General features: G+C 38.2%; 2 protein-coding genes across 6 annotated transcripts in view; one reads left to right on the top strand and one right to left on the bottom strand.

Moving 5' to 3' along the window:
- Positions 1-15,064, bottom strand: part of smarcd3a (SWI/SNF related, matrix associated, actin dependent regulator of chromatin, subfamily d, member 3a) — a 34,274-nt gene extending 19,210 nt beyond the window's left edge. For 2 of the 5 annotated variants that reach the window (XM_067453531.1, XM_067453532.1), the window contains exons 1-4: positions 11,948-12,167; positions 7,663-7,850; positions 3,227-3,316; positions 1,169-1,211 (exon numbers count right to left, since the gene is read on the bottom strand). In XM_067453531.1, the coding sequence (XP_067309632.1) occupies positions 1,169-1,211; positions 3,227-3,316; positions 7,663-7,850; positions 11,948-12,025 (399 nt within the window). In that variant the 5' untranslated portion in view covers positions 12,026-12,167. Of the gene's footprint in view, positions 1-1,168; positions 1,212-3,226; positions 3,317-7,662; positions 7,851-11,947; positions 12,168-14,726 lie in introns of those variants that run through there. The other 3 variants (XM_067453534.1, XM_067453535.1, XM_067453533.1) reach the window with 2 other exon arrangements.
- si:dkey-154p10.3 (PX domain-containing protein 1) overlaps positions 1-15,818 on the top strand; it is a 450,183-nt gene that overhangs the window by 207,433 nt on the left and 226,932 nt on the right. The window lies entirely within an intron of this gene.

Here is a 15,818-nt window from a genome sequence, read left to right as displayed (position 1 = left end):
CTAATATATACCACCCACTAACAGGAGCCGTGATGAAGACATCATCAGTGTTATTCACTTCACCTGTCAGTTGTCATAATGTTATGCCATTGGTGTATTTTATATTAAAGTATTTTTTGTGAATTTAAAAATGTTTATAAATAATATTTATATAATATATAATTCATTATAACATTAAATTATTATTATATTTATATAATTAAATTATAATAGTATAAGCTAAATTATTAACAACGCTGACAACTGAAAATTTTGGTTTCTAAAATTTGATTTTCAACGGTTTCACAGATGAAAATCCACTGCCTAAAATACATACTGTTCGTCACAAACCATTATATCCTCAATACAAGAGAACCCATATTTAATATAATGTTTTTTCTTACCTTAGAATGAGGAAATGATTTGAGGTAAAACTCTATTAGCATTATGAATAGACAGTAATTATTCACATCCTGACGATTAAAGATACCCAGGTCTATATTTATACAAATTCTAGGCCTATATTAAAACCACACCAAGTCAGGTATTCTTTAAGAACATCAAACCACGATTCAGATTTTACCATAAATTTGCACCGCTTTACTAAGTCATTCTGATTCTCATTTGCTACTTGTTACTGAAACGAATCATGCATGTCCTTGTGTGATACACAGCTAAATTGTAACTCGACTCTCTCCTGATTTTCACAGTGTTGCATCATTCTCTCCATCCCATGTGACCTCCAGCATTTTACAAACCCCATCACAATAAATTAAGACCTTTCGGTTTGCCCGTAAAGAAAGTCCTACAAAGACATTAGGAGGATTGGCCATTTCAAGAACCAACATCCCCTCCAATTCCAGCTACTGTGGCGTATTACTGTCACATCTGATGGAGACATTTTACCTAATCAGTTGTGTGTCTGCACTTCTCCCTGAACCACACGGCAGCAAATTTCTTGGGAATCAGACCCTTTTCCACCGACAGAAAACACCAAATACACAAGAGAAGTCTTTGTGACACCTTGGACTCCTCTTACCTCTCTCACTTTTTTACCCCCGAAAAAAAAAGGTAAGAAACCAGCACAATTACCTGTACCGTGCGATCACTCTCGACTTGGCACTGAAAATTAAGAGATGAATAAACAAACACAGACAAAACAGATAAAAGCCAAAGTGATGGACCTCACCCTCTGAGGGAGAATCTTGTCTGCCATTTTTCTTCTCTTGGCACTACGGATGGGGGAAAACAGAGAGAAAGAAAGAAAGAAAGAAAGAGAGAGAGAGAGAGAGAGAGAGAGAGAGAGAGAGAGAGAGAGAGAGAGAGAGAGAGAGAGAGAGAGAGAGAGAGAGAGAGAGAGAGAGAGAGAGAGAGAGAGAGAGAGAGAGAGAGAGGGAAAGCATGTTACTATGGTGACTGATAGCCGAGTCCACAGGCCATCTGCTGAATAACTGGGACCCATCCAGACGTTTTTCCAGCTGTGTGTGTGTGTGTGTGTGTGTGTGGTGTGTGTGTGTGTGTGTGTGTGTGTGTGTGTGTGTGTGTGTGTGTGTGTGTGTGTGTGTGTGTGTGTGTGTGTGTGTGTGTGTGATCAGAGAGACAGAGTATAAGAAAAACAGAAAATATGAAAATACTATCGTAATTATGATTTTTTTTAATGCACATTTTGTGTGTGTATGCCTAGGAAGTGTTTCTTGCTGCATTAACATCTGGCTGTCCCAGTTATTGTAAAGGGAACACGTTTTACACAGGACACAGAGATGTAACCGAATGTCTCGAAACCTCTTCATTCATGTCACAAGATGCTGAAAAAATCAAGGTGGAACAGTCAAATCTCAAACGCATCGCTTGTGCCTTTGTTTACATACCATAAAAACTGTAAAATGCTACATAAAAACCTGCAGGTTACCTTACCATATACAGTTCAAAAAGTGTAAATGCTTTAATTGTGGAACTGTATGCAATTTTACAGTAAAATCCTTTTAAGATTATAGTTTTAGTAGAAAAACAGTAGGTGACAACACATCTGATTTTATTAACATCATTTTGTTTTTGCTATTAGTACTGTTCATTACAGTGATTTGTATTTCAATGTATGGTACTTAGTTTATATGTATTGCATTCTTTTATTGTCATGTGTTACCCTGATGGTGTTTTATCATGTGTGTGTGAGGGCATGTTTTTGTGACATATGAGTACACAAATGTGTATAATGACATGGGTATGACACAGGTATTACAAGGAGAGGGTGAAATATGAGGACATTACCCATGTCCCCACTTTTCAAAAGGCTTATAAATCATACAGGATGAGTTTTTTTATTATTATTATTAAAAATGCAGAATGTTTCCTGTGATGTATAGGTTTAGGGGTAGGGGCAGTGTGTGTGTGTGTGTGTGTGTGTGTGTGTGTGTGTGTGTGTGTGTGTGTGTGTGTGTGTGTGTGTGTGTGTGTGTGTGTGTGATGGGTAGGTTTAGGGGTGGGGCAGTGTAAGGGGATAGAAAATACAGTTTGTACAGTATAAAAACCATTACGCTTATGGAATGTACCCATATGTCACAAAAACAAATGTGTGTGTGTGTGTGTGTGTGTGTGTGTGTGTGTGTGTGTGTGTGTGTGTGTGTGTGTGTGTGTGTGTGTGTGTGTGTGTGTGTGTGTGTGTGTGTGGCTCTCTGTCTTTCCCCAACACTGACTCCTATTACACCCAGATTTTCTCAGGTCCAGAGCCGAGGATCACATGACCCAGCCGGAGCAGGAAATGTCTGACCACGTTCACATCCACACCCCCTCTGGAGTATAAACTTTCTCATGCTCCGACTCTTCCACCCCAAGCCACACACTCCTCCGGGACAGGCTGAGATGCAGTGGGGGGGTGAAAGCGAATGCATTTTCATAATCTACAATTAATAATTAATGTATTTAGGTGGGAAAAAATAAGTGTTTAGTACTAAACGTAGGGCAGAGATTAGAGAGAATGAGCACAAACAGCATGACAGAAGGGTCATGCAGTCCGCATACACAGCTATCTGACCGCATGTTCTACTTCACATGCACTGGAGCAGGACATTCGTCCATTTAGTGAATGTCATTTTTTTATTGGTTGTTACTTTAATCTGTTACCTTCAGTGCACACATGCATTGGGGGAAATGGGTCAAGTTTGATGCTGCAAACGGGAACAAACCAATCAGGCAGCGACATGTCCATCACAAACTGTCAAACTAACATGCAGCAGAATAAACAGCCTACTTGGATCCAATTGCAGGATCTGACTGGGCTTCTCTCATGTCCATCTGTCTCGCAGATATCTCATTTGTTGCTGGAAATCCAAGTGGTTTCCTATAGGTTGATTTGGGGTACCTCTAGTTAGTCACTTGAACAGCAGAGATGCATTAGATAGATGTAATAATATAGGCCGATATTAAGAGGTTTTTACAAATTGTAAAAAAAAAAAAAATGTGTATAATACTATAAACAATATTTTTTTTGGTTTAGTTTTTTAACAAATGAATTCAAGGATATATTAAATTGATCTAAAGTGACAGTAAAGGCATTAAAAGTATTTTCTGCCAATAAAAGCTGTTTTTTTACTGTCAATTGATAGAATAATCCTGAAAAAAAGATTATCAAATGTATCACAAATTTATGAAGCAGTACGACTGGTTTTCAACACCAACTGAAACATTTAGATGTGATCAGCCACTAGAAAATGTTCAATTGGAGGCCTGAATATTTTTTACAGTGAACTGATAATAATCATAAATGTTTCTTGAGCTATTAGAATTATTTCTGAAGGATCACATGACACTGAAGACTGGAGAAATGATGCTGAAGATTACAGGAATAAATTACATGTTGAAATATATTAAAATAGGATTCCACAATATTACTGTTTTTACAATATCTTTGCTCAGATGAATGCAGGCTTAAGAGACTTCTCTCAAACACATTAAAATGTTTCACCATCCCCAACTTTTGCACGGTAGGATATATACACACACACACACACATTTTTTGTTTTTACAGATACGTAATACTTAATTGTGCATGCTCATTCCCTTTTTTACATTCTATCTCATCTTCACTTAAAGTTATTTCTTAAAAACACTAATAATTTAATAAGGACAATTTTTTTTATCTTTATCTCAATATCCACAGAATGAATAGCAACGAAAATCAATTTTTGAGGCTTACTTGTAGCACTGAAAATTATTTAAGTATTAATATATATTTTTTATCATTTAGACAAAAGAGAAGATTTTTTTAATACTTAATAAGGGCCATTTATCGATTAACAGCTTTAACATTAAAATAATTAGCAAATTATCTTTATCGAGCAAAAAATATGTGACACTGGACCAGAGTCATAAGGGTACAATTTTAAAAAACTGAGATTTACACATCATCTTAAAGCTGAATAAATAAGCTTTCCATCGATGTATGGTTTGGTAGGATGGGAAAATATTTGGCAGAGATACAATTTAACTTTAATACTATTTGAAAATCTGGAATCAGAGGGTGCAAAAAAATCTAAATATTGAGAAAATCTCCTTTAAAGTTGTCCAAATGAAGTCCTTATCAATGCATATTACTACTTATAATATATTTTTGATATAAGTATGGTAGGACATTTACAAAATATCTTCATGGAACATGATCTTAATATCATAATGATTTTTGGCATAAATAATCATTTAGACCGTACCTTGTGGTCCAGGGTCACATATGTGCATCCCTATTAAATGCATTAGGATGAATTAATTAATGTTTTGCATTTTAATCCTTTAAACAAATCTTTTAAACAATTAGAATTTTCTATCATGATGTGTATCCAGTAAGCTGCCCATCAGTGATCACAACTGACAGCCTAACAAGCATAAACAGTTCAAATGAAAACACAAGGACAATTACAGTTCGACAACAAGACCGATGAAAACCTGAGGAAACTGACAGCAGATTCCAAACGTCACTATCATGCCCTTGGGAAGGGAATGCAGGGTTGTTTCAAATGAAAATGAGCAATGGAATCCCTTCATGAATGTCTACCGCGAGGCTGTTCGTGAAGTTTAGAGGCGATCGTGACTTTAAGGACACAATTTTGCCATTTGTGATCACATGATTTTGATGCGCATTTAAAGGGTTAGTTCACCCAAAAATGTAAATGTGATGTTTATCTGCTTACCCCCAGGGCATCCAACATGTAGGTGTGTTTGTTTCTTCAGGAGAACACAAATGAAGATTTTTACCTCCAGCCGTTGCTGTGTGCCGGTCATATAATGGTGTGAATGGGTAACAATTCTATGAGGGCAAAACAAACAAAAAAACATGCTTAGACAACATGCACAAAAACCCTGCTGCTCCTGACGACACACTGATGTCTTAACACACGAACCGATCGGTTTCTGTGAGAAACACAACAGTATTTGTTTAGTTTTTTACCTCATATCCCAACAATTGTCATCGAGTGTTCCCCTCCGTCATTACTTCTGTCTGATAAGGTCAAACTGGTGCATCAATCAAATCAAAGACATATAGATTCCTCATTAGTGCCTGCGCGGATCGGCCGAATGAGGCATCTACATGGTATATATCTATGATCGCGTCAGTTTGACCTTACCAGACGGAAGTAATAACGGATGGGAAAACTAGATGAGACTTGTCTGGATATGAGATAAAAAATATAAATAAAATAATAATACTGTTGTGTTTCTCTCAGGAACCAATCGGTTCGTGTCTTAAGACATCAATGTGTCGTCAGGAGCAGCAGGGTTTTTGTATACATTGTCTAAGCATGTTTTTTTGTTTTGTTTATTCACTCTAAAAAAATGCTGGGTTAAAAACAACCAAGTTGGGTTTAAAATGGACTAACCCAGAAATTGGGTTGTTTGAATGGGTGCATTCACTGGGCTCAAACAACCCAAATTCTGGGTTTGTCCATTTTCAACCCAACTTGGGCTGTTTTTAACGCAGCATGTTTAAGAGTGTTTTGCCCTCATAGACTTGTTACCCATTCACACCATTATATGACCGGCACACAGCAACGGCTGGAGTTAAAAATCTTCATTTGTGTTCTCCTGAAGAAACAAACACACCTACATGTTGGATGCCCTGGGGGTCAGCAGATAAACATCACATTTACATTTTTGGGTGAACTAACCCTTTAAAAATGTTTTAAAGCAAATTCCACAAAGAGAGCAGTGCGAATCAAACAAGACATCAAGATTCAATATATGATGCTAGGTCTTATAGGCCACAACTCTAATAATATCTATAAACAAAAAATGTAATGTCAAGCTAACAGTCCAGTTCTGATTATAAAGTGTCAGTGACACATTAGTACAGCGTGTGCGATACTAAGGACACACGAGACAGTAATGCTGCAGACTTCAGACTTCATTTCAAGTGCTCTGCACTTCTGAGTAGGAAGGGCACTGAGATAGTCCCTTTTAAAATGCTTTCGCTGTAAGCGTGTCTAAGTGATTATTATGATAACTGTGGCACTATTAATATTCGCCAATAAATATTTGGGCATTTAATAGCAATAGTGTCTAAAGTTAGAGTACCTGAACTAGCCAAACATAAGATATTCCAGTCACTAGAGAGAGCTATACTTGGCATGGGCTCCCTGGCGAATTATAAGAGCAAATCAAATTTCAGACAGGCATAAAAACTAATACACCCAATACAAAGAGCACTGTGCCACTGTTCGTCCGACTGATTGCACCTTATCTTATCTGTTTATTATTTTTATAATTGCTTTAGTTTACCTTTGTTCTTATCTTTGGATATTATTATTGTATATGTTCATTTGATTTAAATATGATTTGATGGAAATAGCAAGTTTGAACAAAAGATTTGAGTATGTGGAAATCTGTGGAAAGGTATGATGAGTGAAAATGGGTTTAACAAGAAGGTTCCTGAGTATAAATCCGGGAATAGTGATTAAAATGGATGTTATGAACGTGTTTGAGAAAGAAATGAAGGAGAGGTGTTCTAATTAAGATGGTACATCGATGTAGACTGTAAACTGAAGGATGTTTTATTTTTATTTCAGATTACTATGCAATTAATCAATCACCTTTATTTATAAAGCGCTTTTACAATGACGATTGTGTCAAAGCAGCTTCACAGTGTTAAACAGGACAATACTGCAACAAAATCTGATTTGGCTGTACAGTCGTTCTGGAGAAAATAGCAGAACTATTGTGTATCTTTTTTCTTACATTCATGCATTTAGCAGACGCTTTTATCCAAAGCTACTTACAAATCAGCAGTACAAGAAGCGATCCATCAAGAAGAGGCAAAGAAACGCAAAAAGTGCCACAAATACCAAGAGAAAAGAAAGAAAAAGAAATGAAAAATCGAGGAGGAAGAGTTTAGAGTTTTTTTTAAAGTTTTTTATGATAAGAAAAAAACCTGTTCTTTACAACTGTTTTAGTTATCCATGTTTTAAAATTTTAAGTATCCTTGTTTTTAATTTTTAATTCATACACATTACATTTTTCTCATGCATGTTACCATTATTTTTTATTTCTATGTAAAGCACTTTGAATTTCCATTGGGTATAAAATGCGCTATACAAACAAACTTGCCAAAAAGGTCTCTGTGAAAACATGTCTATTATTTCTCATCTGTTGTGTTCACAGATCTAAAATCAACAGAGGTCAGAGAACAGGGTCACTCACTTTCTGGAACGGTTCTGGACAGGGGGCGTTTGCACGGGCTGGGTCGGGGCAGGACGTTTTCGGTTGGGGTCTAGCGTTGGGTTAGGCATCCCTGGTCGAATAGGCGTTGTTCCAGCATATGGAGGTCCAGGAGGCCCCATGGGAGCTCCTTGATGGGGCATCCGTGCCCCTGAGGTCATCCCTGGACGCTGCGTGGACAACAAAAAAAAAAAGTAGAGTAAAGGTCAGGTACCAAAACATTTCTTTGTTGAACTCATTTAACATGCGCTATAGGAAGTTTATGCCAAATATCTCTGACACACAATGCACGTGAAGCATTTATTCACAAACTTATTCAATTACAGCAAGTTCACATTATACACAAAGAGCCTTTTTAAGCTACGGCACTGCACAGTGCTATAATGAAGCCCTCCTCCAGTATGCGGAGCTGAATTAGGCCAGGGCCTCTCGCACCTGTGCCTGTCATTTCTGAAGCGACAGCTGCTCGCCCTCCACCCAAACACAGAGGAGCTGCTGGGACAGTCACACAAACGCTCAATAAAGGACAACTGGGATGTCCAATAACTTCTCATTTCATGTATTGTATGGTATTCGACATGTTTTGGAGAATTTCATCTCTATTTTTCCCATATAAACCTGGGCTGATTTGTATTGTGAAAAGTGCTATAGAAATAAATCTGAACGGAACTGATTTTTTAATTGAATAGCAATCACAGTAGTGTACATTTTATTTAATAAATTCGTTAACATCAGTTCATGCAATGCCCTAAATTAAATATGCATAATAATACGTTTACATAATATATTATTGTAGGTTATTGCAAATTATTGCATTCACAAATTATCATTATGTAATGAACTACTCATTAAAAATCGTATTCAATTTAAATCAGATCATATCCGGTTGTTAAGTCTGACGTCACGCGGCTGCGCTTCCGGGTCCAACCGCTCCATCCATCTCATACCACAAGAAAAACAACAAACGGTGCTAATATACACACACACAATGGTGGTGTTATACTACAAACTAAATTATAATCATAACCTTTTTCTCCATACCAAAATTCCAGATGGCCAGACAGTGATTCATCTTTTATAAATTGTTTGTGACGCTGTGAGCACACACACTGTTGTGTAGACTGTAAGTATTTAAAATGTTTAACTTTTTAAAATGTTTAATATGAATAGCGCTCATAAATGACCGTAGATGGCATTGGGAAAGGAGTTAAGGCTTGGACCCAGAAACGGCGTTCCTTACGTCACGACTTAAAGGGTTAGTTCACCTTAAAACGAAATTGATGTCATTAACTCCTCAACCTAATGTCGTTCCACACCCGTAAGACCTCCGTTCATCTTCACACACAGTTTAAGATAATTTATATTTAGTCCGAGAGCGTATGCAAGTGTATGAACACTATACTGTCCATGTCCAGAAAGGGAATAAAAACATCATCAAAGTAGTCCGTATGAGACATCAGTGGGTTAATTAGAGTCTCTTGAAGCATCCAAAATACATTTTTGTCCAAAAATAACAAAAACTATGACTTTATTCAGCATTGTCTTCTCTTCAGCGTTTGTTTTCAATCCTTAAATAAAGATTCAAACGGTTATGAATCAGCTTATTGATTCATGATTCGGATCGAGTGCCAAACTGCTGAAATCACATGACATTGGCAATCCAAATAATGAATCAATACGCTGATTAATAACCGTTTGAATCTTAAATGGAGGTCTTACGGGTGTGGACCTCCATTTACGGGTTCATTTTTGGGTGAACGAACCCTTTTAATCCTTTAATGCACAGCTAGCCGTGAATTATACCTTGCACTTTTTATCTTTATTGAACTAACCCTTTAACAAACGGATAACATGCCCTCATGACACCTAATGAATCAATGAATGTTAATGTTATCCGATTGAAAGAGCAATTTTATCTTTGGGTTTCTGTGCTGATATTCCTCCTCAGTTCAGTTTGTGTGCTGCAGAGGAGATCTGAGGTCTGCTGTTCATGACTCATAAATGGCAGAGTTGCAAAGTCTCCACAACTCTCTGGATGTGCACCAAAGTTGTGGAAACATCCAGAATGTGAGCCAACGTCCCCAGCTCTAGTCCTCCCTACAGCGCGGGTACAGTTCATCCCAGCCGGAGATGATCCATCCCGTATGGTGCGGTGACCCTCACGACCCGATCATCGCTTTCCAAAGTAGGCCAAGCTCCAGGAGTGTCCAGGCCTGGTCCAATCTCAGAACATCTGAGCGAAGAGGCAGCGGGATGGGAACATGTGGACGCAGCAGGAACACGTCTCTGCCAATCCATCGCTCTCAAGGTCGCAATGGAGGTGTTCGGGGCACGGGAGGAACCACAGAGGATACGTTACAGATGAACACTTTCTGGATGCTGTCACACTCTTAGAAGAATAGGTTATATATAGAATCTTAAAAGGTTCTATCGGCGCTACGTATTTGGAACCCCTAAGAACCATTTTTAAGTGCCAAAAGGGTTCTTTCTTGTCATTAAAGAACCTTTTTAGCATAAAAGGTTCTTTGGAGTTGAGAATGAAACATTTTATATAGAACCTTTTAGGGGTTCCAAATACGTAGCGCCGATAGAATTTAACTTGCATCTGATTTGACTTTTTTAACTTTAGTTAGTGTGTAATGTCGCTGCTTGAGCATCAACAGTATCTGCAAAGTTACAGCGCTGAAAGTTCAATGCAAACGGAGATATTGTCTTTTAAAGTTACGGCAGTTTATTGCCTACAAAAATGGCCGGTTTGGACTACAACGAGCTTCTTCCTGGGTTGGTGACATCATAAACCCTTGCTAGTCTCCGCAGATGTGACTTCTGCCCGTAATGGGAAGGGGCGTGGCGTTTCCGGCAACCTGTGCTTGGCACTTCTTCAGCCAATAAAAATACAGGAAACTACATTTGGCCATCTGACCAATCTAAGACCAGTGCGTTTTTCAGAGGGATGAGCTTCATAGAAGCAGGAAGCAAACGAGCCGTTCAAAGGACAGTGGAGACAGCGGTGTGGGCTTGTTTTGGACTAGTTTTGAGGTGCAATTGGGCGGTTTTGTCGTGAAAACCTGTCAAACCTGGACTTATACTACATATCAGTTTGAAGGTAGCAATATACTTTTTCTCAGATCAAAAACAATGGGCTTGTAATGGCACAACATGTTAAACAATGAAAAGGTATTTGATTCAAAAACTGATAAAAAAATATTACAAAATTAGGTAACTTTAGTATAGGGAACACATATTCACTATTAATTACGACTTTTGCCTCAATAAACTCCTAATTTACTGCTTATTAATAGTTAGTAAGGTAGTTTTTGTAGCGTTTAAGTTTAGGTATTGGGTCGGATTAAGGGATGTAGAATAAGGTCATGCAGAATAAGGCATTAATATGAGCTTTATAAGTACTAATAAACAGACAATATCCTAGTAATATGCATGATAATAAGCAACTAGTTAATAGTTAATAACCGAACCTCAAAATAAAGTGTTACCCAAAATGATTACTTAAAAAGTTAGTGGTAAAACCTGGTACTAATAAACTGCCTAATATGCACACCAATAAGCAACTAATTAGCAAGAATTGAACCCTAAAATAAAGTGTTAATCATAGGTCAAGTGATCTTTATTTATAATGGAGCCAGCATTCAAACCCAATACATCAATTGTGCTTTCAAATTCATAAATATCCTTTTCTGGAATAATAATAATACATAATGCTAATAGAAGGTTAGTGTGTATTGAAGGTTGTTTTAGCAAAAAGCCTCCAGAAATAATACCTTTTATTTGGTCAGATATCAAATAGCACTTGAATGCATGACCACAAAAGTTCTCAAAAGTCTTCTTTAATTCTAGAGTAAACACGATGAAACATATACAATCAAGTTGGCTTTGACTACATGTCCAGGACTGAATAACATAACACAGCAGGATTTTCTTCTGTGTGATCTGATACACACCCTCATCTGCCAGCACACACACAAAAAGAGCATCCTTAATTTCACACTAGTACACCTCAAAATATAAGTATCTCTCATACTTCAGCAGCGGTGTTTCTCTTTCCATGCATATCCTCCTTCGTTTATAAAACACAATGACCTTACACCCTTTCTCCTATACTCTGTCCTCCTCGGCTGTTCCTGTTTTCTAAACAATAATCTAGATTAAAAAATGAGCTGTAATAACCGCTGCATCTTAGTTCTCCCGTGAGCAGAGCCTCAGAGCTCTTGACACGCTTCCACATGCACAAACACGCTCGCTCACTCACCACTCCATGGACGAGAAACTCAAACAGTTTACTCTTGGTGGCTTTACGAGCTCCTCCAGCAGAATCCTCCATGTCCATTTATAAAAACCTCAGTCCCTCTTTTGTTTCCTCTATTCCTGGGTACCTCTGCCACTGTGCGCTTCCCTCACTTTTCCTCTCCTCCAAAAGAGCGCTCCCTCCTCCCTCCTTCTCCGCACTCTGACGTTCCCTTTCTCCACTCTCTTTCTCTCTCTCTCTCTCTCTTTCGCTCTCTCTTTAAAGCATGCCAGCATGTGGCCAGAGTCTCTCTCTCTCTCTCTCTCTCTCTCTCTCTCTCTCTCTCTCTCTCTCTCTCTCTCTGGGTTGGGAAGGATGGGGGTCTGTGAAGGGGGCTGTCGCTGGACCACCAATGTGTTGAGGAATGCTGCTGAAAATAGTGACATGACAAGCAGGACTCACAAAATACAGCCACTGTGCTGTTCCAATGGACAGTCAGGTGGTGGTAAATTACCTGTGCGTTCCTAAAGCTTGTTATTAGGTCTGAGAATTACACCAGGGTGAAGTCTGAACGCCTAACCTTAGGCTAACAGGGTTTTCTGTGAACTGCAGTAGTAGGACCTCTTAGATTTTACTTCAGATTTTGTCTATAAGCACTGATGTCAGTAACGCGTTACTATTTCCAAACCAGTAATCAGATTAAAGTAACTTATCCAACTCACTGTGAGTTACTATTTTAGTCCTTTTCCTTATAAAAAAATGTGCATTTTTTTCAGGAAATATTTTTTTATTTAAACATAAAATGTCAGGAGATACACTGTTGACTTTACTGTTTAAAATGCACTTCCAATAAAGTGAGTGTTGCCAAAAACCGTTGTCTTTTCTTTGTTGAGGCAGCAGGGGCTTTGACGGAAATTTCTGAACGTAACTGAATAAAGTAACTTGTAATCATACTTAGTTACTTTTAAAATCAAGTAATCTGTAAAGTACCCAAGTTACTTTTTAAAGGAGTAATCAGTAATTGGACTACTTTTTCAAAGTAACTGTGGCAACAGCCTATAAGTAAGCAATTTAAGGGATAGTTCACCCCAAAATTAAATCTGTCATCTTTTACTTGTTGTTCCAAATCTGTAAGACATTCTTTCTTCTGTGAAACAAAATATATTTTGAAAATCATGAGGGTACAAACAATATTGGACTCCAATTTATTTTTTATTGTTTGGATACAAAAAAAACTGAGACATATTAAGTCAGTAAATGATGGCAGAATTTGATTTTTTGTGTGAATTATCCCTTTAACCAAAGCACATCTCAAAGCCTGGTGGTGGATATAAATGTGCTGCTAAACCTTTTAGATGGTCCAAAAAATAAAAGGATGAGATATTATTGTTAGTCAACTAATATATTGAATTTTTTTCTGAAAGATTTGTTCAAAGCTTGTAGATTTGGGTAGTTGATCAACCAAAAAAAATCAAACGTCAGTAAACTATAAATCATTGAAATGTAAGATTAAAGGATTTCTCAGAAATTAAAATATGTGACCCTGAAACACAAAACCAATCATAAGGGATGAATAAATAAGCTTTCCATTGATGTATGGCTCATTAGGACAATATTTGGTCCGAACATGATCTTTACTTAATATCCTATGATTTTTGGCATAAAATAAAAATCTATTCATTTTGACCCATACATTGTATCGTTGGCTATTGCTGCAAATATACCTGTGAGACTTATGACTGGTTTTGTGCTCCAGGGTCATGTTTCAATTTAGAGACTTTAAAAAAATACCATTGAAAAGGAGGAAGAGACTGTGATATAAACATGTAAATCAAAATATGTAAATGGGTTATGATGCCTAAATATGTAAATTGTCATAAATAGCATTGCAGTGATTTGTGCAATGTTTTGCACTGTTTGCATCAACTAAGCAATATTACAAAATATAAAATACAGAAGAGGAAGGAAAATATCTTCCTATAGTAGAAGACCCCCTTTAAGGACCCCCATAAAGGCTAATACAGAAGAGTGGCAATGTCCCATTCAATCGGAGTGAAGGGGGTGCTGGAGGGGGCAAAAACAGGTTTAGGGAAGACGTGAGCAGTTGTCCAAGTGTGCACACACACACACACACACACACACACACACACACACACACACACACACACAAAGGTGATTTAAGGGCCAATCATTCTCCTATTAATTATTAAAAAAAATCAGTACTGTTAGATATATTTTCTAGTAATATGGTCTCTTTTTGAGAAAGGCACACTGAATAGCCCAGTACTTGCAGTAAAGGAGTAAATGTGGTATTGCTGAGGGACAGGCCTGCACTGGAATTACAAACTTCAGTATTGCAAACAACACTGTCTGGAGGCTCAGAGACAATGCAGTGCAGCAGATGTGCTAAAAACAAGGACGGTCATCAGCACTGCCATAAGTTACATGACATCAGGAAGAAGTTTTGAGACAGACTATTGTTGCTCAAAGCCAGATATGGTATTTCTAGGCTATTCAAAACTGTGCAGTCATACATGGAAAAAAGATGATGCATTCCCTACAAACAACAACTGAATGAGAAGAGCAATAGTTCAATTGACAGGTGTCAATAAAGCGCGCAGGGCTGCTTATAGTCAAATAAAATGGTCAATCAGCATCAATTCATGAAAACGGCAAAATTACAACAATAGTACGAACGTCTCAATAGCACTCTCGTGCCAAGAAACGCTTTGAATGCTGAAAATGCATAAAGACTGAAGCGGATAATGACGCTGTGAGCGATGCGATGGCGTTGCATTCCTACCTTTCTTTCCATTGCTGCAAGTTTGATGCTCTCAGGTCAGCTGAAGAGGTGAAACCCCTGAAATACACGCGGTCGATGTCCGGCAACTTCTTCGTTGTTCCAGACAGATTCTCGGCTACTCCCCCCTCCCCTGGGAATGAGCGCTGGATGGAGGGATGCAGGCGAGGAAGGCCCCGTGTCTGTGATTTCAGTCCGGCTCTGACGGCGGCGAGTGCGGCATACCCAGCAGCGCAGGCGCGGGGATCGTCCAACACAAGCGATTCAATGAAGCTTTAAGGGAACGTCGTAAAATTATAGACGCAATCTGCACATCTTGGATTTGTCGGTCACATAACTAATGTACTATATCGTGTTAAAATAAAGCACAATTTCTCTACTCACCGAGACAAATTCAAATTAATTCATTAATTCCCACTACAACAAAAGAGAATCTTTCCTACATAGGCTGAATAATACAAGGATTTTACTGAGACTCAAATGTGAAGGCCAAAGCCTGCTTACCATTTACATATAGCCTATTTTACATTGACATACATATTGCCCACTCACATACACACACACACACACACACAAATTATATTATATTCCCAAAAAGTTTGGTACACCCGCCTTTACATGCAGATTAACTTTGATGACATCCCATTGTTAATCCGTAGGGTTTAATATGGAGTTGGCCCTTTGCAACATCTTCAACTCTTCTGGGAAGGCTTTCCTCAAGGTTTAGGAGTGTGTTTATGGGAATTTCTGACCATTCTTCTAGAAGCTCATTTGTGAGGTCAGGCACTGATGTTGGACGAGAAGGCCTGGCTCTCAGTCTCCGCTCCAATTCATCCCAAAGCTGTTCTATCGGGTTGAGCTCAGGACTCTGTGCAGGCCAGTCAAGTTCCTCCACACCAAACTCGCTTATCCATGTCTTTATGGACGGGCGCTTTGTGCACTGGTGCGCAGTCATTTTGGAACAGGAAGGAGCCATCCTCAAATGGTTCCCACAAAGTTGGGAGCATGAAATTGTCCAAAATGTCTTGGTATACTGAATCATTAAAAGTTCCATTCACTGGAACTAAGGGGCCAAGCCTAACCTTTAAAAAACCC

This window comes from Pseudorasbora parva, chromosome 9 (assembly GCF_024679245.1).
Source record: "Pseudorasbora parva isolate DD20220531a chromosome 9, ASM2467924v1, whole genome shotgun sequence".
NCBI lineage: Eukaryota > Metazoa > Chordata > Actinopteri > Cypriniformes > Gobionidae > Pseudorasbora > Pseudorasbora parva.
The sequence above is the reverse complement of the archived record's forward strand: the minus strand, read 5'-3'. Positions and strand labels throughout refer to the sequence as shown.